The 25,758-nt window shown below is 48.9% G+C and overlaps 1 protein-coding gene across 1 annotated transcript; it reads left to right on the forward strand.

Moving 5' to 3' along the window:
* The first annotated feature begins 1,945 nt into the window (after nucleotides 1–1,945).
* On the forward strand, nucleotides 1,946–19,250 carry NPHS1 (NPHS1 adhesion molecule, nephrin). The gene is made up of 29 exons (XM_030874545.2): nucleotides 1,946–2,084; nucleotides 2,192–2,407; nucleotides 2,484–2,606; nucleotides 2,803–2,931; nucleotides 3,580–3,661; nucleotides 4,047–4,150; nucleotides 4,334–4,461; nucleotides 4,549–4,720; nucleotides 4,905–5,062; nucleotides 5,329–5,473; nucleotides 5,576–5,700; nucleotides 6,891–7,077; nucleotides 7,303–7,432; nucleotides 7,582–7,754; nucleotides 8,171–8,311; nucleotides 8,402–8,542; nucleotides 9,049–9,170; nucleotides 10,137–10,308; nucleotides 10,404–10,560; nucleotides 10,656–10,807; nucleotides 12,179–12,290; nucleotides 12,374–12,555; nucleotides 14,157–14,213; nucleotides 15,908–16,027; nucleotides 16,168–16,192; nucleotides 16,299–16,374; nucleotides 16,531–16,624; nucleotides 16,712–16,827; nucleotides 18,868–19,250. Exons 1-29 carry the CDS (start codon nucleotides 1,946–1,948, stop codon nucleotides 18,997–18,999), a joined length of 3,810 nt encoding a protein of 1,269 aa, XP_030730405.2. The 3' UTR covers nucleotides 19,000–19,250.
* The last annotated feature ends 6,508 nt before the right edge of the window (nucleotides 19,251–25,758 follow it).

Here is a 25,758-nt window from a genome sequence, read left to right on the forward strand (position 1 = left end):
TGTTTTTCCAGACACCTGACATCACTTCCCCTTCCTGGCTCTCTGGGGCCACAAGCATGGAAAGATGGAGAGCCTGAGGTCCCAGGAATATCCAGAGAAGGAAAACATCCAAGGTGGAGGGTGGAAGGTTTGTGCTAATTAAAGGTCCCAGCAATGGACAGCTCTATGCCCTGGCCCCGAGGGACACCATCTGGTGACGGCGCTGCATCCAGCCCATTCCCCAGGAGGCGTGGGGGCGTCGGGAGAGGGAATGTGGGAGGAGGGCAAGGAGTCAGGAATGGGAGGCAAGAAGAGAGATTAGAGGGAGCATCAAGGATGGAGATGTGGGGACTTAGGCCAGATGCCTCATCTTGTTTCTGGATGAGGACCAGATGGGGGTCATAGTGGGGGAGAGAGAGAGAAAACGAGCAGTTCCAATTCCTGCAGGAGATAAGCGGGCAGAAGCAGCTTATCCCATGTGGGTGTGTATGCACACACTGGAGTGGGGAGGGCAGGCCAAGCAGCATATGGTTATAAAATCCAAAGATGTGAACCATCAGGAGGACTCAGAGATGAAGAAACAAATGAAAGAAAGACACACAGTCAAAGGCTGACTGAGAACAAATATTTATTGAGCTCCTGGTGTGCGTGAGAGACAGAGTATGGGGTGGGGGAGAGATAGAGTTGAGAACAGAGACAGAAAGCGAAAAACAGAGAAACATACAGGCACAGACAGTGACAGAGTTAAAGGCTGGCTGACGTGTAACCACCTAATGGAGAGAGAGAGGGGGAGAAAGACACTGAGTCAGAGAGGGAGAGTCTCAAAGCGATGGAGAAAGATAGGAAAATAAATCGACGTGGCTTGAGGGAGGGAGAGAGACAGACACCCAGAAGGCAAGAAGAGACAGAAAGAGATAGAGGGAAGCTACGTGAACTAGAACTCACAAGGCCCTTGCCAAAGTGTTCCCACACTGGGCTCAGTGCTTGTGGCCTCGGACCCTACCTGTCACTCCTACCCACTCAGATTGCCAGGCATACCTAACACCTTAGACATTTACACACTCACACACTGCACAAACTTCCACAGATCACAGCTCACTCTCACCTTCCCCAGGCTCACACGCATGCTCACACACTCACAAGCACTTCACACATATGTGTGCACACAGATATCGGCACTCTCCCAGTCCCTCTCACACACTGTTGCACACTCCTCAGCAGAGACCCCTGACGTCACTGAGAGGGGGATGTCTACTCAAAGAAGGAAGGGATTTGAAGGTCAGGTACCAGGGTAGGAAGAGCCGAAGAGTCTTACCCCCACGCTGGGTCCAGCTCTCAGCTCCCCATACTGAGCTGGGACCTCCTGGGTCTGAACTGCTCCTCCTTTACCCCTGGCCCAAGCCAGGCCCTTGGGGTCATGGGGGCTGGGGAGGCACCGAGGAATGTGCCTGGCATGTGCTGACAGGGGATTTCTTGCTCCAGCTGTGCCGGAAGGAGCTTCTTGGGCAGAGGCCTGAAGCTGGAGACGCAGGAGGGTGCCTGGGGGAGGTAACAGTGTGAGGACAAGATTCGACTGAGAACTGGACCCAGCTCTGCCATTGACCGCATCCTCGCTCTCCTGGGCTCCCAGGGCCTGCGCGACTCAGCAGCGGGTCCTCCCTGAGGGGCTATGAGTGGTGAGAGGAGACCAGGGGTGGGAGTGGCACAGGAGAAGAAAGAGAAATAGACACTGACTTCGGGGAAGGAGATAGAGACTGAGAGAGAGAGAGAGAGAGAAAGAGAGGAAACTTTAGACCAGGAGAGCACGATAGAGAGAATACAGGAAGGAGATCAGAGGGGACTTAGGGCAGGAAGAGGGAGAGAGAAAGACAGTGTGGGGGAGGGGAGACTGACTCCTGGGAGGAGAGAAAAACAGAGAAGGAGAAGAAGAAAAAGAGAAACAAAGAGAAAAGTAAGAGACGGAGACATGGAAAACCCAGAGAAAGACAGAGGCAGACGCAGGAGGCGGGCAGTGGTCCCTGTGGGAGCCACAGGCAGAGGACCTGGGCTGGCTCTGAGGCTCCCCATCTGGACACCGCTGCTCCTCTTGGGGCTGCTGATGACAGGTGAGTGGGATCCTGGCCGGTGACCAGAGCCAGGTGGCCCTCATTTTCCACCCACATTCTCCAGGCAGACCCTCCGCCCTCTCCTACTGATACCTCTGTGTCCCCAGGCCTGGCCCAGGTGCCAGTCCCTGCCTCAGCCCCGCGAGGCTTCTGGGCTCTGCCTGAAAACTTGACGGTGGTGGAGGGGGCTGCCGCTGAGCTGTGGTGTGGGGTCAGCGCCCCTGGCAGCACAGTCCAATGGGCCAAAGATGGGCTGCTCCTAGGCCCTGATCCTAGGATCCCCAGTTTCCCGCGGTATCGCCTGCAAGGGGACCCTACGAAAGGTAAGAGACAAGAGCCTGAGATTCTGAGCCACCAGCAGAGGCTAACCGCGGCCCTGATCTGGGGTCCTCCCTGCAGGTGAATTCCACCTGCACATTGAAGCATGTGACCTCAGCGACGACGCAGGGTATGAGTGCCAGGTCAGCCGCTCAGAAACAGGTCCTGAGCTCGTGTCGCCCAGAGTGATTCTCTCCATCCTGGGTACGGGTGAGAGACCTCCAGGACCCATGAGTCTGGACTTCCACCCTTGCCAGCTCCAGGGTCCAGGAGTCCAAGACCCCAGTTCCCCACCACCCCCTTCCTTAGACCCAGGGTGCAGAACTCATTTCCTGAGCAATGAGACACGAAGCCCAAATCCTCATATCCTTCTGGCTTATCCCAGACCCTTTCTCACCAGTGCCCCCCAAGGTGCTTCAGCTGACCCCCGAGGCAGGGAGCACGGTCACGTGGGTAGCTGGGCAGGAGTACTTGGTCAGCTGTGTGTCTGGGGATGCAAAGCCAGCACCTGACATCACCTTCCTCCTGAGTGAGTGTGGGTGAACTGATGGGGGCAGCAGGAAGCCCCTGGAGTGGGGAGGGGATGTGTCCCTGCCCAGGGTTCTCCTGAGATGGGATGCAGGAACAAGCCTGGGGAGATGCTGAGGCCACTGTGGGACCCAGTGGATGGGAGGGGACATCCAGGAAAGGTACCAAGGAGTTCACAGGACTGCTAGGCCGGGACTCAGGGGAGAGGCCGAGGCTCCAGATAGAGGTACGGGTGTCCTTCTGGTGCAGTAACGAGAAGCTGAGGTGATGGGGGTGGGTAATACAACCCAGCAAGGAGGGGAGGGGAGAGGGCCTTCCCTGGCGGTCCAGTGGTTAGGACTCCGCACTTCCACTGCAGGGGGCACGGCTTTGATCTCTGGTTAGGGAACTAAGGTCCCTGCAAGCCAGGTGGCGTAGCCAAAAAAAAAAAAAAGGAGAGGAGGGGAGAGGCCCAGGCCAGGACTCAGCCCTGAGTGAGGACTCCAGGATTCAGGGAGGCTAGAATGTGTGGAGGGAATGGATATAGTGTTTTTCCTCCGGAACCAGGAGGGAGGGGTTTTATGTCCACCCTGAGGAATTCCAGGCCATGCTCCCCAGGATCTACCTTGGGGGAAACCTGGTACCCCTTCAGCCTTCTTGTTACCCTAAGGTGGACAAACAATTTCTGACATCTCTGCTAATGTGAATGAGGGATCCCAGGAGAAACTCTTCACCACAGAGGCCACAGCCAGGTATGGAAATTGGGGTGCCCTCCCCGCAGACGGATCCCCAAATTTCTCCATGAAAACCCCATATCCTAGGGATTCAAGCATGGAAACTTGGGTCAGGTAGGAACATCCGGGACCCAATTCTTCACCCTGACACTCTAAAACTTCTTCATGGAATCCCAGTTCCAGAGGATCAAGTACAAAGGTTTTGGCCAGGTGTGGGCCTCTGCGACCCCAGTTCTCGCTGTTGACCCTGAAATCTCTTCCATGGAACTCTATCTAAATCCTAAAGGAAATCATCATAGAGACTTAGGCCAGGTGTGGGGAGCTGGCATGCCCACCTCTTCACCTTGACTGCCCAAATTTCAGATGATGACTCTGACTTTAGAACCCCAACTTCCCACCCCAGGGTGACACCCCGGAGCTCGGATAATGGGCAGTTACTGGTTTGTGAGGGGTCCAGCCCAGCTTTGGACACCCCTATCAAGGCTTCAATCACCATGAATGTTCTGTGTAAGTGGGGAACTGAGTCAACTGTTGGCACTAAGAATGGGGAGCTGGAATTGGGGGGCCCGGGGAGCACAGGGATTATGGAAGGCTCAGACTCTCAAGGGGGAAACATAGGGGTTCAGAGGCAGGTTGTGGGGCCTGGAAGGAATGCATGGGGTCCCCAGGCCCGTGACTGCTGTTCCCCAGTCCCCCCAGGACCCCCTGTCATTGAGTGGCCAGGCCTGGACGAGGGGCACGCGAGGGCAGGGCAGAACTTGGAGCTGCTGTGCATGGCCCGAGGGGGGAATCCGCTAGCCACACTGCAGTGGCTGAAGGTGAGGGCAGAGGCAGGTCTGGAGATGGGGGAAGGGGCGAGGGCCAGGAGCCGGCCCTGAGCTGGCCAGGCCTGTCCCTGTCTCCAGAACGGCCAGCCAGTGTCCACAGCCTGGGGCACAGAGCACACTCAGGCAGTGGCCCGCAGTATGTTAGTGATGATCGTGCGGCCGGAAGACCATGGGGCAAGGCTCAGCTGCGAGGCCTACAACAGCGTATCTACAGGGATCCAGGAACGCGGGGTCACGCTGCAGGTCACCTGTGAGTCCTGGTGCCAGCTGCCCATCTGTCAGTCTGTGCCCCAGAGAACCATCTGTCTGTGCCCCCAGATCATGCCTGTCTGATGCCAAAAACCTCATCGTCTGTCCCCAGTCTCCTCTCTGTCTGGGCTCATCTGTGAGCCGTGCAGCCCAGCTCAGTGTCTCTCTGTCCATCATCCCTGCAGTTCCCCCCAGTGCCATTACCATCCTGGGATCTGCATCCCAGTCTGAGAACAAGAACGTGACACTCTCCTGCATCACCAAGTCCAGTCGCCCAAGGGTCCTACTGCGATGGTGGCTGGGCTGGCGGCAGCTGCTGTCCACAGAGGAGACGGTCATGGATGTGAGGCGGGGGCCGGGCTCCTGGGTCTGAGGGAGGAGGGAGCTGAGGGCACAACTCCTGGATCTGGGAGAGGAGGGGTCTGGCAGCTTGGATGCTTTGGTGCCTGGGGAGCAAGCATGGACTGGGGCCCAGGGCCTCCTGGGTCTAACAGAGGAGAGGGTGGAGATGATTCATGTGTCCCTGCTGGGGTCTGGGGTAGACCCAAGTCACTGGTACCATGGATGGGGGTGCCCTACTCCCCCAGTCTGAAGCTTGCTCCCTGCCAGGGCCTGCATGGTGGCCACATCTCCATGTCTAACCTGACATTCCTGGCGCGACGGGAGGACAATGGTCTGACCCTCACATGTGAGGCCTTTAGTGAGGCCTTCACCAAGGAGACCTTCAAGAAGTCACTCGCCTTGAATGTGAAATGTGAGGCTCCACCGTCACCTGGGGGTGCCCCATGCCTTAGAGACCCCCACCCTCAGGCCCCAGCCAGGAGAGAAAATCCACTCTTCCTGGCTCTCCCCACAGATCCTGCCCAGAAGCTATGGATTGAGGGCCCCCCAGAGGGGCAGCGTCTCCGGGCTGGGACCCGGGTGAGGCTGGTATGTTTGGCCATTGGAGGCAATCCAGACCCTTCCCTCACCTGGTACAAGGTTGGTGCCAAGCAAGGGTTGTGGGGTGGCCGGGAATGTGGGGGAAAGATGAAGCCCCTTCTCTCCTCCTCTTGGGAAATCTTGGGAAACCTGAATTTCTTGAAAAATACTGGAGATTTTGAGTTTCGGCAGGGAATTGGAAAAGACAAACGCCATGAGAATTAAATGCGACCTTAGAAAAAGTGAGGAAATTCTGGGAAAACAGTGAGAATTCTAGAATAAAAGAAAGAATTCTGGATCCAGATTGGGAATTCTAGAGAAAAGGCAATTAATTTCATTAAAATTAAAGGAAATTCTGGTGAAATCTTGGAATTCAGGTGAAATGGCAGGAATTTTAGGGAACGACTAAGAATTCCAGAAACAAAGACAATGGTGGGCAAAGCCTAGACATTTGGGGAGAAAGACTAGTAATTCTCCAGCACATTTGAAAAATCCATTAATATTAAATTGAATTCTTGGGACTTGGGGGTAATAAAATGAAATTCCATTAAAATTTTAAAATTCTGGCAGAATTCTGGGAGACTCTTGGGAAATTAGGAATCTAGTGGAAATTCTGGGGGAGAGACTAGGCATTATAGGAACAAAATTGAATTCCATTTAATTGGATGGAGTTTTGGAGAAATACCACGAATTGGGACAATACAAAGGATTCTAGTAAAAGATTAGGATAATAAGAGAATATTGGGGAAGGATTCAGAAATTTGCAACCAGCCAATGGAATTAAGGGAAAGATCAAAGGAAATCTTTGAGGAAGGTGGGGAGTTTAAGCAAAAGAACTAAGGATAGGCAAAAGTGAAGGAATTCTGGGAAAGGTTTGGGAATTCCAAGGGAGTTTCCTGGTGTAGGGTGTCTGGTAAACATAGCTGGAATGAATTTTGAGGAGTGGGGCTGAGGGTCGGCCGAGGGCATCCAGAGAGCAGAGGTGGGGGGGCGGGGGTGGTGAGGCGTGGGACTGGAGGCGGAATCAGACAGCAAAATCTCGGGGCTCCGGGGCCCAGTCGGCGGGAGAGATTCCGGTAGGATGTGCTCAGTTCCAGTCCCCATTCCTCTACCCTAGCTGGTGCCCACGGAAGGGGGCGCCTTTTCCTCATCACACAAAAGCTTTATCTGGGCTGGCAGCCAACCCAGTGGGGCGTCTCGCGGGGAATGGCAGGGCTACCCGCGGTCCCCCGGTCATTCTCGGCCCTCAGGACTCGCGCACAGTGACCGAGCCGCGGCCACCGCAGGAGCCACGGCGGGTGCAGCTGGGAAGTCTGGAGAAGTCCGGGAGCACCTTCTCCCGAGAACTGGTACTGATCACCGGTCCGTCGGACAACCAGGCCAAGTTCACGTGCAAAGCCGGCCAGCTCAGCGCGTCCACGCAGCTTGTGGTGCAGTGTGAGGGGGCGCACGGCCGGGCTGGGGGCGAGGGCTGGGCCGCGGCGGGGAACTGAGCCGGAGCCGTGGCTGCTGGCTTGGGGATGGGGGGCGGCTGGGGGAGGGGTGGATGCCGCAGAGCCCCGGCGCGCTCGGGGCTGGGCGGGGCCCGGGTCACTGCCGGGCGGTAGCAGGCCGGGCCCCCTCCTCACCTCTGAGCCTCGCTCCTCCCACCGGTTCTCGAAGTCCCCCCAACTAACGTGACGATCCTGGCCAACGCGTCGGCGCTGCGCCCCGGGGATGCCTTAAACTTGACGTGCGTCAGCGTTAGCAGCAACCCTCCAGTCAACTTGTCGTGGGACAAGGAGGGGGAGAGGTGAGAGTGCGAGTGGCCCCATCGCTCCCTGGTTCTGGCCACGCTCCTTGACAGTCAGAATCCCGCCCCCGCCCTACTTGCCGTTCTGTCCAGTACCCTGCGCAGTACCCAGACTCTGGCTCTGGTCCTACTCCCTGCCCGGTCCACAGGCTGGAGGGTGTGGCCGCCACGCCCCGGAGTGCTCCATTCAAAGGCTCCGCTGCCGCTAGGAGCGTCCTTCTGAGAATGTCATCCCGCGACCACGGCCACCGCGTGACCTGCCGTGCCCACAGCACCGAGCTACGGGAAACCGTGAGCGCGTTCTACCGCCTCAACGTGCTGTGTATGTACGCAGGCGTGGCATCCCTCTTGATTCCCTCCTGACCTTATACTACGTGGGTCTTCATCTTGATACTGTCTTTGACTTCCATCCTAAACTTTGAAACTTTCCTGACCTTTATCCTCACACCCGACCCTGCACCAGCTCCTATCCTGCCCAACCCCCATCCTGCCTTTTGTCCTCTATCCTTACCCCTGACCATCACCCCCGTCCCGAACGCTCTTTCCATCCTTAAAGCTGACTCTGGCTTCTCCTGAACCTAACCCCCATCTCAGCTCTGAACTTAATTGCTACCTTGTCCACAACCTTAAAATCTAGTCATGATCTTGACTTTAACATTTCATGCCTGCACCTGATCTCAAATCCTCCCCGGATCCGAACCTTAACAATCTTGACTCCCAGCGGCGCCTCCTCCGCAGACCCTCCAGAGTTCCTGGGTGAGCAGGTGCTTATGGTGACCGCGGTGGAGCAGGGCGAGGCACTGCTACCCGTGTCCGTGTCTGCCAACCCCGCCCCGGAGGCCTTCAACTGGACCTTCCGCGGTTACCGCCTCAGCCCAGGTACAGGGAAGGGGAATGAAGAGGAGCGCAGGTCTCCGGGACTCCGGGACGGGAGGGTCTGGCAAGCCCCTCAACCTTTATTTCCCCCAGCTGGCGGCCCCCGGCATCGTATCCTGTCTGGTGGAGCTCTGCAGCTATGGAACGTGACCCGCGCTGACGATGGCCTCTACCAGCTGCACTGCCAGAACTCAGAGGGCACCGCTGAAGCTCTCGTGAGGCTGGACGTACACTGTGAGCCCCCTCGTCACCCTAGGCAACTAGGGAGCTTTGGGAGCCCCGCCCACCATGGAAACCACACCCACCCAGGGAATCTTGCCCACTGTGGAGTCTCCTCATTGTGGAAGCCCCACCCACCCAGGGATTTTCACCCATCCTGGAAGCCTCCCACTCTGGGAGCCCCCACTGTGATGGAGCCACGTCCACTTCGGGAAATCTGCCCACTAGAGAGACCCTATGTAGAATCTCTGCCCACCTACTCCCATCAGGAAGCCAAGCCCACTGTGGAAGCCCCACTGCCACACAATTCTGGAAGTCCACCACACCTACTCTTGTCACTACGGTCGTATAGTAGAGGGTGGGGACAACCTCGTTAACCTTGAGAACTTTACTCTAAAGGCAGACTTTATCCCACCCATGACTTTCTCGGGCACCTCTAAGACGCCTCACCCACCTGGGGCCCTCTTCCACCATGGCCTGTCTGGGCCCAAGTGCCTTCCCCAAGCTCCTCCCTTCCCTAGATGCTCCCATCATCCGAGCTCTCCAAGATCCCACTGAAGTGAATATTGGGGGCTCTGTGGACATAGTCTGCACTGTTGATGCCAATCCCATCCTTCCTGAGATGTTCAACTGGGAGAGGCTGGTGAGGATCAAACCTTTGGTAAATGGAGGGGCCTGGGGGGATGTGATTTCTTGACTGTGAGTTCCTTGGGAGGAGGGGTCACGTCTACATGACCTTCTATAACTATGTACTTGTCTGGGCATGCTCCAAGAAATAACTGTTGAATGGCAGATGGATGGGTGGATGAGTAAATAGATAACCAGGTGAGTGGGTGGGCAGGTGGGTGGATATATGGATGGATAGGTAGATGGGTGGATGAATAAGTGGATGGATGAATGACTGGATGGAAGAACAGATGGACAAATGAACAAGTGAATGACTGGATAAATGGATCAATAAATGGGCAGTTAGATGATTGAATGAGAGAAATGAGTAGATTAGACTAGAGAGTAGATGGATGGATAGATACACCATCAGTGGAAAAGATGTCTGTGGAAGGATAATGGGTAAATGGATGGATGGACGGATGGGTGAGCGCACAAGTCAATGGAGAGATGGAGAGATAGATAAATAGGTAGCTAGATGCATTGATGAAGAGATGCATGTGTTTATTGGTGTGTGTGTCTATGAGGAAATAGATGGGGTGGATGGGTTGAGAGATGGAAGGGTGAATGGACAGGTAGAAGGAAGACAGATGGTTGGATGAATGAATGGGTGAATGGATGAATGGATGGAATGGGAGGTTGATGGATAGGATGGTTAAATACATGGATGGATGGATGGGTGGGTAGATGTTTCCAAGCATGAATGGTTGAATAAATGGTTGGGTGAGTGGTTGGATGGATTGATGGATGAATGGATGGATCCATGCATGAATGGTTGGATAAATGGATGGATGGGTGCATGGGTGGATGACAGCAGAAATTTTTTCTTTGCTGGAAAGGGTGATTGTGGCTGGGAGAATGAGGCTACAGAGGGGACCCAGTTTGGAGGATAATGGAGCTGGGGCCAGACTTGGGGACCATCTCCTGAGTCTTGTGCCTCCAGGGAGAAGAGGAGGAGGACCAGAGCCTGGATGACATGGAGAAGATATCAAAGGGGTCCACAGGGCGTCTTCGGATTCACCATGCCAAGTTGACCCAGGCTGGTGCTTACCAGTGCATTGTGGACAATGGGGTGGCACCTCCAGCCAGAGGGCTGGTCCGTCTTGTTGTTAGATGTGAGTAACAACCAAAATCCTAACTTCAACGCCTGCCACTAAATCCACATATCATGTCCTTCCATACACCTCATGTTGACCTCCAACCCCTCTAGTTGCCCCCCACGTGGAGCATCCCTCTCCTCTAACTAAAGTGGCTGCAGCTGGAGACAGCACTAGTTCTGCCACCCTCCACTGTCGTGCCCGAGGTGTCCCCAATATCGTCTTCACTTGGACCAAAAATGGGGTCCCTCTGGATCTCCAGGATCCCAGGTGAGCCCAGGCCTAGCCAGGTAACAGTCCAGCCCTAACTTTGATCCCCCAGCCCCAATCACCCTCCCTGAGCCCCTGCCACACCTCCTCTCCAGGTACACAGAGCACACATACCACCAGAGTGGTGTCCACAGCAGTCTCCTGACCATTGCCAACGTGTCCGCAGCCCAGGACTATGCCCTCTTCACGTGCACAGCCACCAACCCCCTCGGCTCGGACCACACCGATATTCAACTCGTCAGCATCAGTATGGTGGGAGGGGGCTCTGAGGGTGTTGGGAGGGTGCTCCCCTAGGTCAATCCCCAAGTCTCTGGTTGCTCTCAGAATGGCAGTGTTCCTGAAACCTGAGAAGTGTTTAGGAACGAGGATGGAGTTTTTGCCTGCCCTGAAATCCCAATGGAGACTGAATTTTTAGGGAAACCCACACAAAGGAAAAAATGGAGGGGGGTTCTTATTGGCCCAAGTAACTGAAAAGTAGATTTTTGGGAGTTGCTGGATCTAGGTTCAGCCGTCATCAAGAACTCCCCACCTCTCAGGACCGCTTATCTCTGTGTTGGCCTTATTGTGAGATGTCTGTTAGACATCTAACAACCACTATGAGAAGCTTTACAGTAAAGTAAGGCTTCCTAACAGTGGTGTGAAAGTACTAGAATTAAGATCCATTGGTTCCACTTGGCTCCCAGCCCATGCCTGATCCAATCAGGTGGTGAGGGGAAGACAACCTGATCTGATTGTTGCTCCTGTTGGCTAGGCCTAGTCACATGTCCATCCTACAAGGAGTGGAGTCACTTCTGTCAGAAGCACGTGGCCCGAGAACGTGGGCAAGTGGTTCTCCAATGGATATTCAGGGTTCTGTAACCAGAAGAAATGAGGGGAATGGATATGAGATAGGCACAAAAATCCACTACAAGAAACATATATTATACAGTCAATCCTCCTTATTTGTGGAGCCTGTATTTGCACGTTTGCCTGCTAAAATTTATTCATAACCCTCAAATCAATACTCATGCTGCTCTCTCAGACATTCAGGGGACTGTACAGAGCGGGTGAAAACTTTGAGTCACCCAATGAGTACATTCTCAGCTGCGGTGGAGCAAGACAACACTCTGCTTTCTTACAGCTCTCATAGTTTGCACCTTCGTCCTTTTTGTTAGTGATTTTGCTAAATAAAATGGCCCCCAAGCACAGCACTCAAGTGCTGTCTGGTGTTCCTAAGCTCAAGAAGTCTGTGGTGTGCCATTTGGAGAAAATACTTGTGTTGGATAAGCTTCGTTCAGGTGTGAGTTATAGCACCACTGTCTGTGAGTTCAATGGTAATGAATCAACAAGATATATTAAATAAGATGTCTTTAAGCAGAAACATGCATAATACAAGATCATGTATTAATTGGTTGATGAAAATGTGACTAGAGGCTCGTGGGAATCTAAGCCTGCATTTCCCCTAGAAGCAATGGTTTGGTATTTGCTCGCTGAGGGTTCACAGTGATTTTAGAGAACATGACCACCATGAATAATGAGAATCGACTGTATATTTAAAATCATGCTTAAGGAATCTGGAAGGAATCTTTCAGAATCCTTCTGTATCCTCTGACTATGTCCCCCATCCCTTACCTCAAAGGCCGCCCTGATCCGCCATTGGGATTGAAGGTCGTGAGCATGACCCCATACTCGGTGGGGCTGGAGTGGAAGCCTGGCTTTGATGGGGGCTTGCCACAAAGTTTCCAAGTCAGGTGGGTCCCTGTCATGGCAGGAAGGGGTGGTAGCCAATAGGACTGGGGCACCTCCCTGAATGACTGCCCTCCCTTTCATGCAGGTATGAGGCTCTGGGGACTCCAGGGTTTCTCTACGTGAATGTCCTACCACCCCAGGCCACCGCCTTCACACTGACTGGGCTGCAACCTTCTACACGATACAGGGTCTGGTTGCTGGCCAGCAATGCCCTGGGCGACAGTGGAATAGCTGACAAAGGGTCCCAGATCTCAGTCACCACTCCAGGTGGGAAGGGACATTCTTGGGCAGGTTGCAAAATTCCTCAGAGAACTTATAGGGTGGTATAGTGAAGTCAGTACTATTATTCCCTTTTTGCAGATGGAGAAACTGAGACCCAGAGAGGTTAAACAAACTGTCAAAGTTCACACAGGTGAAAGGAACTACAGAGAAGTAGTTCAACTCAGATTTAAACTCAGGCAGATGAACTCCAAAGACTAGTTTTTGCCACTAGACTCTACTGTTGGAATGTGATTGATGACACAAGGGAAATTATAAGAGAATTTGAATTGAATTAAAATGAAAACATGAAAATTGTGGGGTGCAGCTAAAGCAGTGCTTAGCAAGAAATTTATAGCATTAAGTGCTCATATTAGATTTTTTTAAAAAAGACTTCAAATTGTCTCTCTAAGTTTCCATCTTAAGAAACTAGAAAAACAAAGACAAATTAAATCCAAATCCAAAGTAGACAGAAGGAAGGAAATAATAAAGAGCAGAAATTGATGAACTAGAAAATCAAAAGACAATAAAGAAAAATCAATGAAACCAAAAGCTGATTTGTTGAAAAGATCAGTAATGTTTATAAAGCTAATCAAGGCAAAAAAGAGAGAAGACACCACTTACCCAATATCAGGAATGAAAAGGGGGACATTACCACTGATCCTACAGACATTAAAGGACATTAGGAAGTATTACAAACAATTTTATGTCAATAAACTCAGCAACTTGATGACACGGATAAATTCTTATATGACTGAGAACATTTTGACTCTGGTAGACACTACAGTGTAGTGGCTAATCACACAGAGCCTGGTTCAGACAAACCTGGGTTCAAGTCCCAGCTCTGCAACTTCTTAGATGTGAGACCTTAGGCAAGTCACTTAAGACTCAGTATAATCTTTGAGCCTCAGGCTCTAAAGATAAGGTGTATCTCCAGCCTCTGTATCTCAGCTTCTGAAAGTAAGGTCTATCTTAGACAGTTGTGAGGATTAAATAAAATATATCTAAAACTCTTAGAACAGGCCCCTGTACAAAGTAAGTGCTATGTAGATGCTAATTTCACGAAATGCCCCCTGCTCACCTTCTGTTTACTTTGCCCCATGAAAGCTCCCTTTCTCTGTCTTTCCCTTCCTGACAGAGCAGCCTTTTTCCTCCTGGAAGTAAGGACTCTTTCCCATCCCTACAATCTTCCCTCCCCTTCCCCCCACCTCCATTCCAGTTTTCCCTTTAAGCACTAAAGCATAAAGTAGTACTATACTTACCTCCCTTGCTCTAGAACTTATACCTCTATTAAGGCATCCTGAGAACCCAGCATCTTTTTTGATTAACCCCCCAAATTGACAATTCAGGTTAAAAGAACCTTCCACACCATAAAGCACTCATCAATAATTTATTATTATTATTTTTATTATTAGCATTAGCATGGCTGTTAATAGTATTGTCATTATCATCAGCAGTTTCCAGTTCTCTTTGAAATATTCCTAAGAAGTCATAAATTAGTTCCCATGAGTCTCAAAATGGGTTGCAAAGCTTAATAGGAGGCTGAGAAATACTTAAGGCTAGTCTCAGATTAATGGTGTTAATTTGCACTCTCTATATTCACCTCGCAGGTCTAGACCAACCTTCTGGAGAACCTGACTACCAGCGGCCCACAGAGCAGCCCGCAGGCAAGTCCTCAATCCCCAAACACCCTCTCTCTCCCGGAAAAAACGTTCTGGTCTCTAACCCCACCTCCTCTTCCTTGTGGCCACAGCCCTTTAAGACTTAGCTCTGCCCTGTAGGCCCTCACTCATATCCTTAGCTCTTCCTCTTACCTGGATGTGATAAATTTTCTCTCTTCCTAATTCAGTTTAATTCTGAAAAACAAAGCAAAATGAAAAACTAGCTGATTCCATGCCCTGTGCAGAACCTGTGTCAGCTGGCTTTTGCCGCGTAACAAACCACTCCAAATATGCACACTTACAGCAACAAACATTATTTCTTGTGACTCTATGAGTGGCTGAACAGTTCTGGTCTGGGCTGTAGTCATGTAGCAGCTCTGCTGGGACTGGTTGGTCTAGAGGGGCCCCTCCTCGCACGTCTGACGATCTGGCTCTTGGTTGGGACAATGGAGGTAAGTGGGCCACATGCGTCTCCTTGCCTTGTTCCCATGGAGGTGGTCACTGGAATCCCAAGAGCAGCAGGAGAGGGCAAGTTCCAACTTACAGGCACTCTTCAAGCTTCTGATTCTGTCTCATTGGCTGAAGCAAGTGACATGGCTCAATCCAGAGTCAGTGTGGAAGGGAAAATCTCAAGGGTACGCATATAGGGAGACCATTATGATCATTTTGCAAATAATCCCCTTTAGAGTCTGAGAAGATTGCAAGTGACAGAAATTCAGCTGTCGTTGACAATAGAAAGAATGGCTTGGCTCATGAAGTTGAAACCTCTTAGTGTGCCTGGATTCAGGTGCTCAAAATTTTCACCAAGGATCAGTTCCTCACTCTCTCAACTTTGCCTTCAACTCGGATGACTTCCTTCTCGGATTCGTCTCTTAAGAAGGCAAAGAAATCCTCCCACACCTTCAGCTTTTATTTCACTTCTTAGCAGCTAGCAGAAGAGTGTCCTAGATGTTCTTGCAAAAATCCACCTTAGGTTAAATGCCAGTCTCTGAACTGATCACCGTGGGAAGAGGGATGGGTGCTCTTATTGGCCAGGTCAGGCCACATGTCCTCCACGGAGTCCTGGGGAGCCATCCAGACTGAGGAGAGCAGGGAGAACCACCGTCAAAGGAAAATGAGTCCTGTTAGCAGAAGTTGGGGAAATGAGTGCTAAGCAGATGTCTGCTGAGAGGGACTTAGTCCTGTCCTCAGGGATATAGCAGAGGATTCTGATATTGTCTGGGATGGAAGTTTGTGCAAAGAGGAAGTCATTCAAGATGGAGTTTGAAGGGAGAAGAGAAGTTTGCTTGAGATGAAAGGACATTTAAAGACAGACACTTGACTATTCGAAAGCTTAGAAGTGTGGGTTTGTCTCAGTGATTCTGGAAACAGCCAGCTGTTAGTTTTGTGTGGCTGGAGGGTCAGTAGTTGGTGAACAAGAGTGGGGACATGGAAAGAGGCCAGATCATAGAAGGTCTTGAATGCCCAGCTAAAGAGCTGAAGTTCCTGCTTGAGTCCATACAAGTGGCTTGGGCAAAGGTAGGACCCACTGCTAATGGCCTGATTTGAGAAAGGAGCCACCTTCTCTGGGGTGGCAAAAGGAGTGGACGTGGAAACCCCTGCCCATCTGCTTTCCTGACCTAGGAGGAGGACTTTGCTTGGTCAGGGACAGGCTTTTCCAGAGAACCCCAATTGAAGTCTAAAACCAATTGTCCCCACAGGACCCTCAAAGCTGCCCCTGCTGCCTGTGCTGTTTGCTGTTGGGGGTCTTCTGCTGCTTTCTAACGCCTCCTGTGTCGGGGGATTCCTCTGGCAGCGGAGACTGAAGCGTCTTGCTGAGGGTGAGGAGGGACCTTTCCCCTGCCGGGACGGAGGCCCAAGGGTGATGGGAGCCCTGGGTTGGCTGCATATTGAAGGTATCCCAGGGCCAAGTGGGCTCGAGGACCATGTTTCTGACCCTTTTTTCCCCTACTTCCCTCAGGCATCTCAGAGAAGACAGAGGCAGGGTAAGTGGGTATATTTTTCTGTAAGGAAGCCTCTGGGGAGGAGGTTTGAGGGAGACAGCTGTCAGAGGGTCAACACCCAGCTGCCCCCATGTCTCCATCCTGGAAGGTCGGAGGAAGACCGAGTCAGGAATGAATACGAGGAGAGCCAGTGGACTGGAGACCGTGACACTCGAAGCTCCATGGTGAGTGGGGGTGGTCCTGACACTCCCCTGACAGGGAATTGACAGTGACTAAAATTCCACTGTTAGCTTCACGTTAATCATTGCCCTTTCCAGGAATGATGGAGTCAAAGGATGGAAAAGACTTTATCTGTTTTTTTTGGGGGGGGGCATTGACAGGTTAGCACAACAGATGTAGAGCCTTATTACCACTCCATGAGGGACTTCAGCCCCCAGCTTCCCCCCATGCTGGAGGAGGTGTCTTATCCCCGAGGTGAGTGGTGAACACAGTGGAACCCCCCCCTGCCAATAAGTAACCCTGACATCTGGACCTGGTGTCCTGATCATCTCTCCCTTCCAGGTGTCACAGGTCTTAAGGAGGAGAATATGGCTTTTCCTGGGCACGTGTATGATGAGCTGGAAAGACTGTACGCCCCGTCTGGGGCCTGGGGACCCCTCTATGATGAAGTACCAATGGTGAGGAGATTTGTATCAGCAGAAATATTTCTTGGCCAGTGCTAGAAACCCACCTCCTACTGCTTGTATTAATTAGGGTAAGCCAGCTGCTGTAGCAAAGAGGCCTTGGCCATAATCCAGTGGCCTAAACGAGACAGTCTATTTCTTTCTCACATAGCAGTCAGAGGTGAGTGGCCCTGCTGCATGTAATTATTCTGGAACCCAAGTTCTTTCTGTTGTTTTCCTCTGCTGTCCTCTAGTAAGTTGACCAAGTTTACATGGATGAGACAGTTCCCTGGGGGTTTCAACTGATGGGAAAGGGAAAAAGAGAGCATGGGAGAGGCACAACCCTGACTCATGGTACAGGCCCAGAAACGGGCCCATAAAGGCATTATACAGGTCCATAAAAGGCCCATTATACAGGCCCATAAAAGCATTCTGCTTTTATTCCACTGGTGAGAATATGGACATGGTCACATCTAACTGCAAAAGAGTCCGAGAAATGCAGCCTATCGGCAGCTATATCCCCTACTACAATTCTGTTACTGTGGAAGGAGGAAGGTTTGTATTTGGTTGGATAATTAGCCGTCTCCACTATACTGGTTAAGCAGAGAGATATAGAGAAATAATTTTTTGGCCTACTCAATGGAAAAGTCAAGGGATAGAAATGTCTTCAGGCCCACCCAGAATTTCCTCTCTAAAGATGTCCCTAACAAATTCAGGTTTGTATCCTATTAGATTAGAAACCTTCAAATAAAGGGAATGCCTCTTTTTCGGTAGCTCCAAAGCCCCAACGCAGACGCTCATTGGTTTAGTTTTGCTCATACTCATTGCTGAACCACTGAAGTGGGGAGTAGAATATGCTAATTGGACAAGTCTGAATCAGTGCCCACCCATGGCATCAGGGAGTAGGGGCCAGCCCCGTTCAATCCACTGGGCTGAGAGTGGAAGAGGGATGGAGAGCACAGAGGGAAATGAAGATCGTGGCTGGGCAGGCAAAAGCAGCCGACAGGGACCTTGGCCACAAACTAAGCCCCACCTACTGCCTCACAGTAAGGGAGGTGGGGCAGAACCCCTACTTTCTGTGTGGCCTTGACGAATGCTCTGGCTACAGTGGGCCAAAGATTTCCCTCTGCAACTTTGTCCAGACGGGGAACTGTTCTCCCCACAAAGGTGGAAATAAAGTGCGCGATGCTGTCCATGGTGCTGAACCACACGAGCCCTCTGTAGCACAGATGCAGTCTGCACACTTTCCGAAAAGGGCCAGATAGCAAATATTTGGGGCTTTGCAGGATACAGTGTCTTTCTAGAAACGACTCACTCTGCCATAAAAACAGCAATAGACAATAACAAACAATTGTGGCTAAGTTCCAATAAAACTTCATTTTGGGGCACTGAAATTAATGTAATTTTCACATGTCACAAGTATCATTCTTTTTTGATATTTTCCCAGCAATTAAAAAATGTAAAACTATTCTTAGGCAATAAAAAAATACAGTGGGCCATATTTGGCCCATGGGCAAGTCTGCTCTAAAGTTTGCTGATCAAAAAGAACCATTTTCTCCCAAATCTAGGGACAGCACAACTCCAGTAGCGACCACCCTACATCGTCTTTTATCTCTTCTATTTTGATGAGGGAATGTCTTGGACCTTCATAAGACTGACAGAATCAAGACTCACATTCCACAATTCCCATATCTGATATCGTGGGCTAACTAAAAGTTTCACATGTCTGACATTTAAATTACTTTTTTGACAGTAAATCACAAGATATCTTGGACTTGCTTAAAAATAATCCAGTCGGGGGTGGGGTGGGGGATGAGAAGATAGAGATATAGATAAATAAAGATTGACCAAAGGTTGATATTGTTGAAACTAAGTGATGGGCTCACGGGGTACATAATAATCACTCTCCTCTTTGTTTATGTTGGAATTTCCCCCATAATTAGAAGCTAAAACATTTTTTTCTATGAAGTAGAGCAGGAGGTTGTATCCCCCAGAGCTGCAATGATGACACACAGAGCATCTCTCTATGGTTCTAACTTCACCTTTGCTTGTCAGGGCTCCTGTGACCTCTACTGGCCTGAAGACAGGTATGAAGATACCAGAGGAATCTATGATCAGGTGGCAGGAGATTTGGACCCTATGGAACCTGATGCTCTACCCTTTGAGCTGAGGGGACAGCTGGTGTGAGAGGCTTCTCAACACCCTTTTCCTACACCTGCAAGACATAATATCCCAACTGTCCTTTTTATTCCAGCCTAGGCTGAGCTTGTTAAGTGATCTCCATTGGACACAAAGGGACTGGACTTTTTCAGAAAGGGAAGTGGAGGGGTGTGTGTAAGTGACAGAAGATGGTTCAAGCTGGTGTCAAAGTATAAACAAGCCTCCTCCTGGGGTTGGATTTAGAGTTCTCCATAGGGACACAGTGAATTGTAAAAGACATCTCAATAATGAAAAGGTAGTCTGAGGGTCTTTATGCTTTTTAAAGTAAACATTTCAGAAGTGGGAAAAGACATGTTAAAAACTCAGTTCATTTTGAGTTCAACTACATCTGAAATAGCTTGGTTTATGCTTTTCCATAGTTATCTACAACACAATGTATAAACTATGACACACATGTAAACATAAATAGACTCTATAGAAAATAAACAGCCTTTATTGAAACAAGCTGGACACAAAATTATACATGCTATGTGATTTCGCTTATAGAAATTCTAGAACAGGCAAAGCTAAGCTACAGTGACAGAGCCAGATTAGTGGTTGCCTGGGACCATGGGAAGGAACTGACAAAAAAAGGGTATGAGGAAATTTTTGAGGGGGTAATAGAAATGTTCTTTATGATGATTGTGGTGGTAGTTATATGAATGTATAGATTTGTCAAAACTCACTGAACTCTACACTTAAGATGGTTGCATTTTATGGTACATAAATTACACCTCAACAAAAGTGACTTTAAAAACAGGCACCATAGGGGCTTCCCTGGTGGCGCAGTGGTTGAGAATCCGCCCCCCAATGCAGGAGACATGGGTTCAAGTCCTGGTCCAGGAAGATCCCACATGCCGCGGAGCAACTAAGCCCGTGCGCCACAACTACTGAGCCTGCGCTCTAGAGCCCGCGAGCCACACTACTGAAGCCCACACACCTAGAGCCTGTGCTCCACAACAAGAGAAGCCACCACAATGAGAAGCCCGCACGCAGCAACAAAGACCCAACACACCCAAAAATAATAAATAAATAATAAAATAAATAAATTTATTTTAAAAAGGCACTATAATAAAGCAGCCCAGCAAGAGAATTCTTATATTTTTAAATTTTTTTATACAGCAAGTTCTTATTAGTCTCTTATTTTTTTGTATTGAAAAGCAGGAAAAGTTAACTGAGAAGCTGTCTATTTCCATGGAGAACAGAGTATAGTTAGGAATAATCTTTCTTTAGGCCCCCAGTTCTATTTTATTAATCATATTGTCAAAACTGTTTAGTTCAAATGTTTGTCCAGGGACTTCCCTGGTGGTCCAGTGGCTAAGACTCTGTGCTCCCAATGCAGGGGGCCTGGGTTCGATCCCTGGTCAGGGAACTAGATCCCACAGGCCACAACTAAGAGTTCGCATGCCGCAACGAAGATCACACGTGCCGCAACTAAGACCTGGCACAGCCAAATAAATAAATAAATATTTTTTAAAAACCCACAAATGTTTGTCCACATATTATTTTTTATCAGCATAGGCTAAAATAAGTTTTTATACCACAGCACTTGAATACACAAATACATTGGAGTCCAACTGATTTCCCTTTAATTAAAAAAATATTCCATTCCTAAGAATAGAATTTTTCTAATTGTATATTTTTCCTGTTCAAAGAAGAAAACTACAGGGTATTCCCTGGCTGCCCAGTGGTTAGGACTCTGCACTTTCACTGCTGAGGGCGCACGTTCAATCCCTAGTCAGAGAACTAAGATCCCACAAGCCAAGCAGGGCGGCCCACACCCACCCACCCACCCCAAAAAAAAAGAGAGAGGAGAAGAAGAAGGAAGAGAAGGAGGAGGAGGTGGAGAAGGAGGAGGAGGAGAAGAAGGAGAAGGAGGAGGAGGAGGAGGAGGAGGAGAAGGAGGAGGAGGAGAAGGAGGAGGAGGAGGAGAGGAAGAAGGAGAAGGAGAAGGAGGAGGAGGAGGAGGAGAAGGAGGAGGAGGAGAAGGAGGAGGAGGAGGAGAGGAAGAAGGAGAAGGAGAAGGAGGAGGAGGAGGAGGAGAAGGAGGAGGAGGAGAAGGAGGAGGAGGAGGAGAAGAAGAAGGAGAAGGAGGAGGAGGAGGAGGAGGAGAAGGAGGAGGAGGAGGAGGCGGAGAAGGAGAAGAAGAAGGAAGAGGAGGAGGAGAAGGAGAAGGAGGAGAAACATACAACATTCTGTTTCCACTTTGGCTAAGGAGAAAAGGTGAATTTATTGAAACAAAACTATGAGGGGTCTATCTCTCTGTATCTCTTGGCTTTGCTGTTCTCTGTGTTGACTTCATTCTCAGGTAGAGCCTTCATTTGGGGACAAAGATGAGCACTTGCCGTTCTAGGCTGGCATTCCAGAAGCTCAGGAGCCAGAGTACATCTTTTGCCAATAGTTCTGGAAGGTCTTGGGGCTGTCTTTCGTCAGCCCAGCTTGGGTCTTACGTCCATCCCTGAACCAATCATTATGGCCAGGGAACAAAATATGTGGATAATCCAGGTCCTGGGTTGCTCAGAACCACATAAACCACTTGGGTAAGGCTCACCAAAGGAACCCCCAGGCTGTGGTTGGGTCTCTTCATGCACTTTTTACTTCCTCTTTGCTACTGTCTGAATCAATGTAACAGATATCTATTGCTTCTGTCTGCCCAGAATCGAGTCCCTCTTAATTTATATAGATATCATTGAATAAGACAAGTTCCTAATTATGCTAAGCCCCTGGATCCAGCTATACCCAAAGTCAGAGCCACTCCTGGACTATACATTCCCCTTTTCCCTTAGGTAAATCTGAATGGCGTCTTCAGTTAGTTAGTTGCAACCATAAATTACCCTCTCCCTTAAGCCAGTTTGAATGGGGTCTTTAGTAAACTGATACAGAAATGAATAATTTCCAAGGGGAAGAAACTCACTCAAATTAGTAGAGCTAAAAGGCATTTACTTTATTACTTACTAAGGGAAAAATAGTAATTACCAAATGATCAAAGTTAACATTACCAGGCATGTAAGAGATTGACATCATGGGCCTGCTGATATGAAATATTGAAGGTACAACAGTATGTCAATGATATTCCTGACTAAAGTGCATAACCTGAACCTAATCATGAGGGAGACATATTGAAATTGAAGGATATTCCACAAAACAGCTGTCCTGTAATCTTCATATATGTCAGGGTCATACAACACAAAAGAAGACTGAATTGTTCCAGCTTAAAGGAGACTAAAGAGACATGGCAACTGAGGGCAACACATATTTTCCATAAAGGGTATTATGGGGACAACTGACAAAACTGAGTAAGAATTGTAGATTAGATAACAATATTGTGTCAATGTTAATTCTATTACACTATGGTTGGGTAAGAGAATGCCTTGTTCTTAGGAAGTGTGCACTTAATCGTTTAGGGTAAAAGGTTATCATGTCTTCAATTTACTCTCAAATAACTGAGAAAAATAATGTGTGTTTATACAGAGAGGTAGAAAAGGATAAAACAAAGGTAAAATGTTGACATTTGGGGAATGAGGGTGAACTGTATTGAAATGCTTTGTGTCCTTCTTAGAACTTTTCTGGAGGCCTGATATCACATCAAAATAAAAGTTGATTTTAAAAAGTGCATTGTAAAGGTGCATGACAATGTCATAGAAGAAAAGAATCGGAAGTACAACTGGGTCTCATGGGTTGTGCAAATCTATCCAGTTCTTTTTTGTGTGTGTGTGGTATGCGAGCCTCTCACCGCTGCTGCCTCTCCCGCTGCGGAGCACAGGCTCTGGACGCGCAGGCTCCGGACGCGCAGATTCCGGACGCGCAGGCCCAGCGGCCATGGCTCACGGGCCCAGCCGCTCCGCGGCATGTGGGATCCTCCCGGACCGGGGCACGAACCCGTGTTCCCTGCATTGGCAGGCGGACTCCCAACCACTGCGCCACCAGGGAAGCCCTATCCAGTTCTTTTTATCTTTCATTGGTCCCATCATCTTTTGTCTACATCCCTCAGCAGATTTCCTCCATTCTCTCCTTGTAGATACCTAGCTTCCCTCTTTGTCCATAATTATTGCTTGTCCAGGAATTGACTGCTCCAGTTCTAGAGCACCACACCCTTGCCTGACTCTGAAATGTAGTGCCTTTATTCCAAATTTCAGACAGATCAAATCGGGTTGGCTCAAGCTGGGTTAAGAAAAGGAGATCATAAGGGAAATGAAGACTATCTAGAGCAACAACATGGACAGTGTTGAATTAAAAGTCAGACCCGAAAGAGAACATACTGTATGATTTCATCTCTTTAAAGTTAAAAACAGTCAAAACTGATTTGTGGCAAGAGTGGTTACCTTTGGGGGAGAGCGAGACAGTGATTGGAAAGGGACACAAGGAGGGTTTTTACGAGACTGATAATGTTGCTCCTTGACCTGGGTGCTAGTTACACAGGTGTTGTCATTTTTTGAAAATTTATCACACAATACTTGTGATATGGGTACATTTCTTTGTGTGTGTTATATATCATTAAATTTTTTACATTATATCTCATAGCTGGCATTATGGTTGGAATTATAATTTTCTGATATGGTTAACAACGCTTGGTACCGTTCTGAACAAATAAATTATAATTGTCACTCTATTTACTGTATAGTTTCATTTCAGAAAAAAAGTTCGTATATTTTAAACCATACCAAAATTTTTCATGCATGCGTATTTATATTAATTTAAGATAATTATAAACTTATCTTTTTACCCATATGAATGCCTTTAACGATGTTTTCAAGTCGTTCAGGACGCGGACGCAATATCCAGCAGCATGCCTTGACGCTGGCCTCTTAAATGTCTGGAGGGTGGGAGGGAGGGAGACGCAAGAGGGAAGAGATATGGAAACATATGTATATGTATAACTGATTCACTTTGTTATAAAGCAGAAACTAACACACCATTGTAAAGCAATTATACTCCAATAAAGATGTTAAAAAAAAAAATGTCTGTAGCGCCCTCCGTCAACGCGGCAACCAAAAACGTTTGCGCAAATTTCCAAAACTCCCACCAGGGGGCGGTACCGCCCCTTTTGGGAAGAACCAATCTACCAGATTTGTTGTGTATTGGGAGCTCAGGGGATGGGTCTGTGCTGGAGATAATAACTTGGTGGTGGTGGTGGGAGTGTCTTCTGCATGTTTAGTGGTCACTGAGCCCCAATATTAAAGGCTAAGTAGCTGTGCAGGGCATCAAGACATAGGGGACCGCAGGAGCACAGCGTGCGGAGGGATTTTCTTAAAATTGTCGCTGGAGAATAACTGTCAAGGCAGGGAGAGGTAGGAATTGAGGCTGGCGAGATGGGCAAAGATATATCACGAAGGTCATCTTATGGCGTTTGTACTTTATCCTATGGGTGATACGAAGCCACTAAATAGCTGAAATGCAACAACGGACAGACAGCATTTATTAGCTGTTTCCACACGCCAACCCCTTTTCTAAGTTCTTTTTATGTATTCTCTTCCGGAACCATCAGAATTACTCATGAGCTCAGTTGTTCTGTCATCCAGAGTTCATTCACCCTTTTCCTGGTGACCTGCAGTCTCCTCTCGGGAAGCATCGGTGCCTGGTCTCCTACTTCAGATATGCTTTGTGCTTCGTATGTAGCCCACTCTACCTGGGGCTCCACGAATAGGGATAGCCCTGGGAACTGACCAACCAGAGTGTCTTATTTTCTAAGCCCAGTGATTGGCTTACGGGTCATCAGGTGACCCAGTCAGAACTAAGGAGAGGACTCTGACCCCCGCAGTTGTTCTCCCCCTTAGAACACTGCCCTGCCTCTGAGCTAATATTAAAGCCCCTTTTACGCTCAGCAGGAAGTGGGTGGTCACCCACAGAAGGACCATCTGGGAACTTCATTCAAGAACCTTCCCTAGCTACAGTTGAGCAGCTTGCTGTGTTCTGCCTGTTCTGCCAGGACCTCAAGGTTCCCCACCTAGCCTCTGCCCCCCACCGCACTGTCATTTTCAACTTCACTTTCTACCAATCCTAGTTCTGTGTTTCAGGTAGTTAAGAAGAAATGCTTTACCTCCTTGTCTTTAAATCGTCTGTGATCTCGACCTGGTATGCCCACCCATTTTATTCAATAAGAATGGTTGTCTTCAATGTTGTGCAATTTCGCTTTGATGTATTTAGGCATGAATTTATTTTTATTTATCTTGTTTAGGATATACTTGCTTCTTGGAACTGTGGATTCATGTTTTTCATCAGTTCTGGAAAATTCTCAGCCATCATTTCTCCAAAGATTGCTGTTCCTCCGTTCTATTTTCTGCTTTTTGGTCTTTTATTAGATATTTGATGTATCTTAATCTCTCTTTCATATATCCATCTCTTTGTCTCTTTGTGCTATGTAATTTCCTCTGATAAATCTTTCAGTTCAAACGTTCTGTCTTCAGCTATGTCTAATCCACTGTTTTAATTTTTATTGTGGGAATTATATCTGTTATATTTTTAATCTCTAAAAGTTTCATCTTTTATTTTTCAAATCCACTTTTTTCATTCCTGATACTCTCTTGTTGCTTGCTTACATTTGTGATTGTATATTTTATTTCTTTAAAAATTTTACAAAGGGCTAGTCTGTCGTCTGATTTTGACAATTCTAATATCTGAAATTCTTGCAGGTCTGAATCTTTTGTTTGTTGTTGTGTTATATTGTATTTTTCCAAAGATGGCCAAAACAAGATTTGCTCTTTACAATATGACTTGACACAGGGCAAGTTTATGACTATGGCAGAAGTG

The sequence above is a fragment of the Globicephala melas genome, chromosome 19 (genome assembly GCF_963455315.2).
Source record: "Globicephala melas chromosome 19, mGloMel1.2, whole genome shotgun sequence".
NCBI classification, from domain to species: Eukaryota; Metazoa; Chordata; class Mammalia; order Artiodactyla; family Delphinidae; genus Globicephala; species Globicephala melas.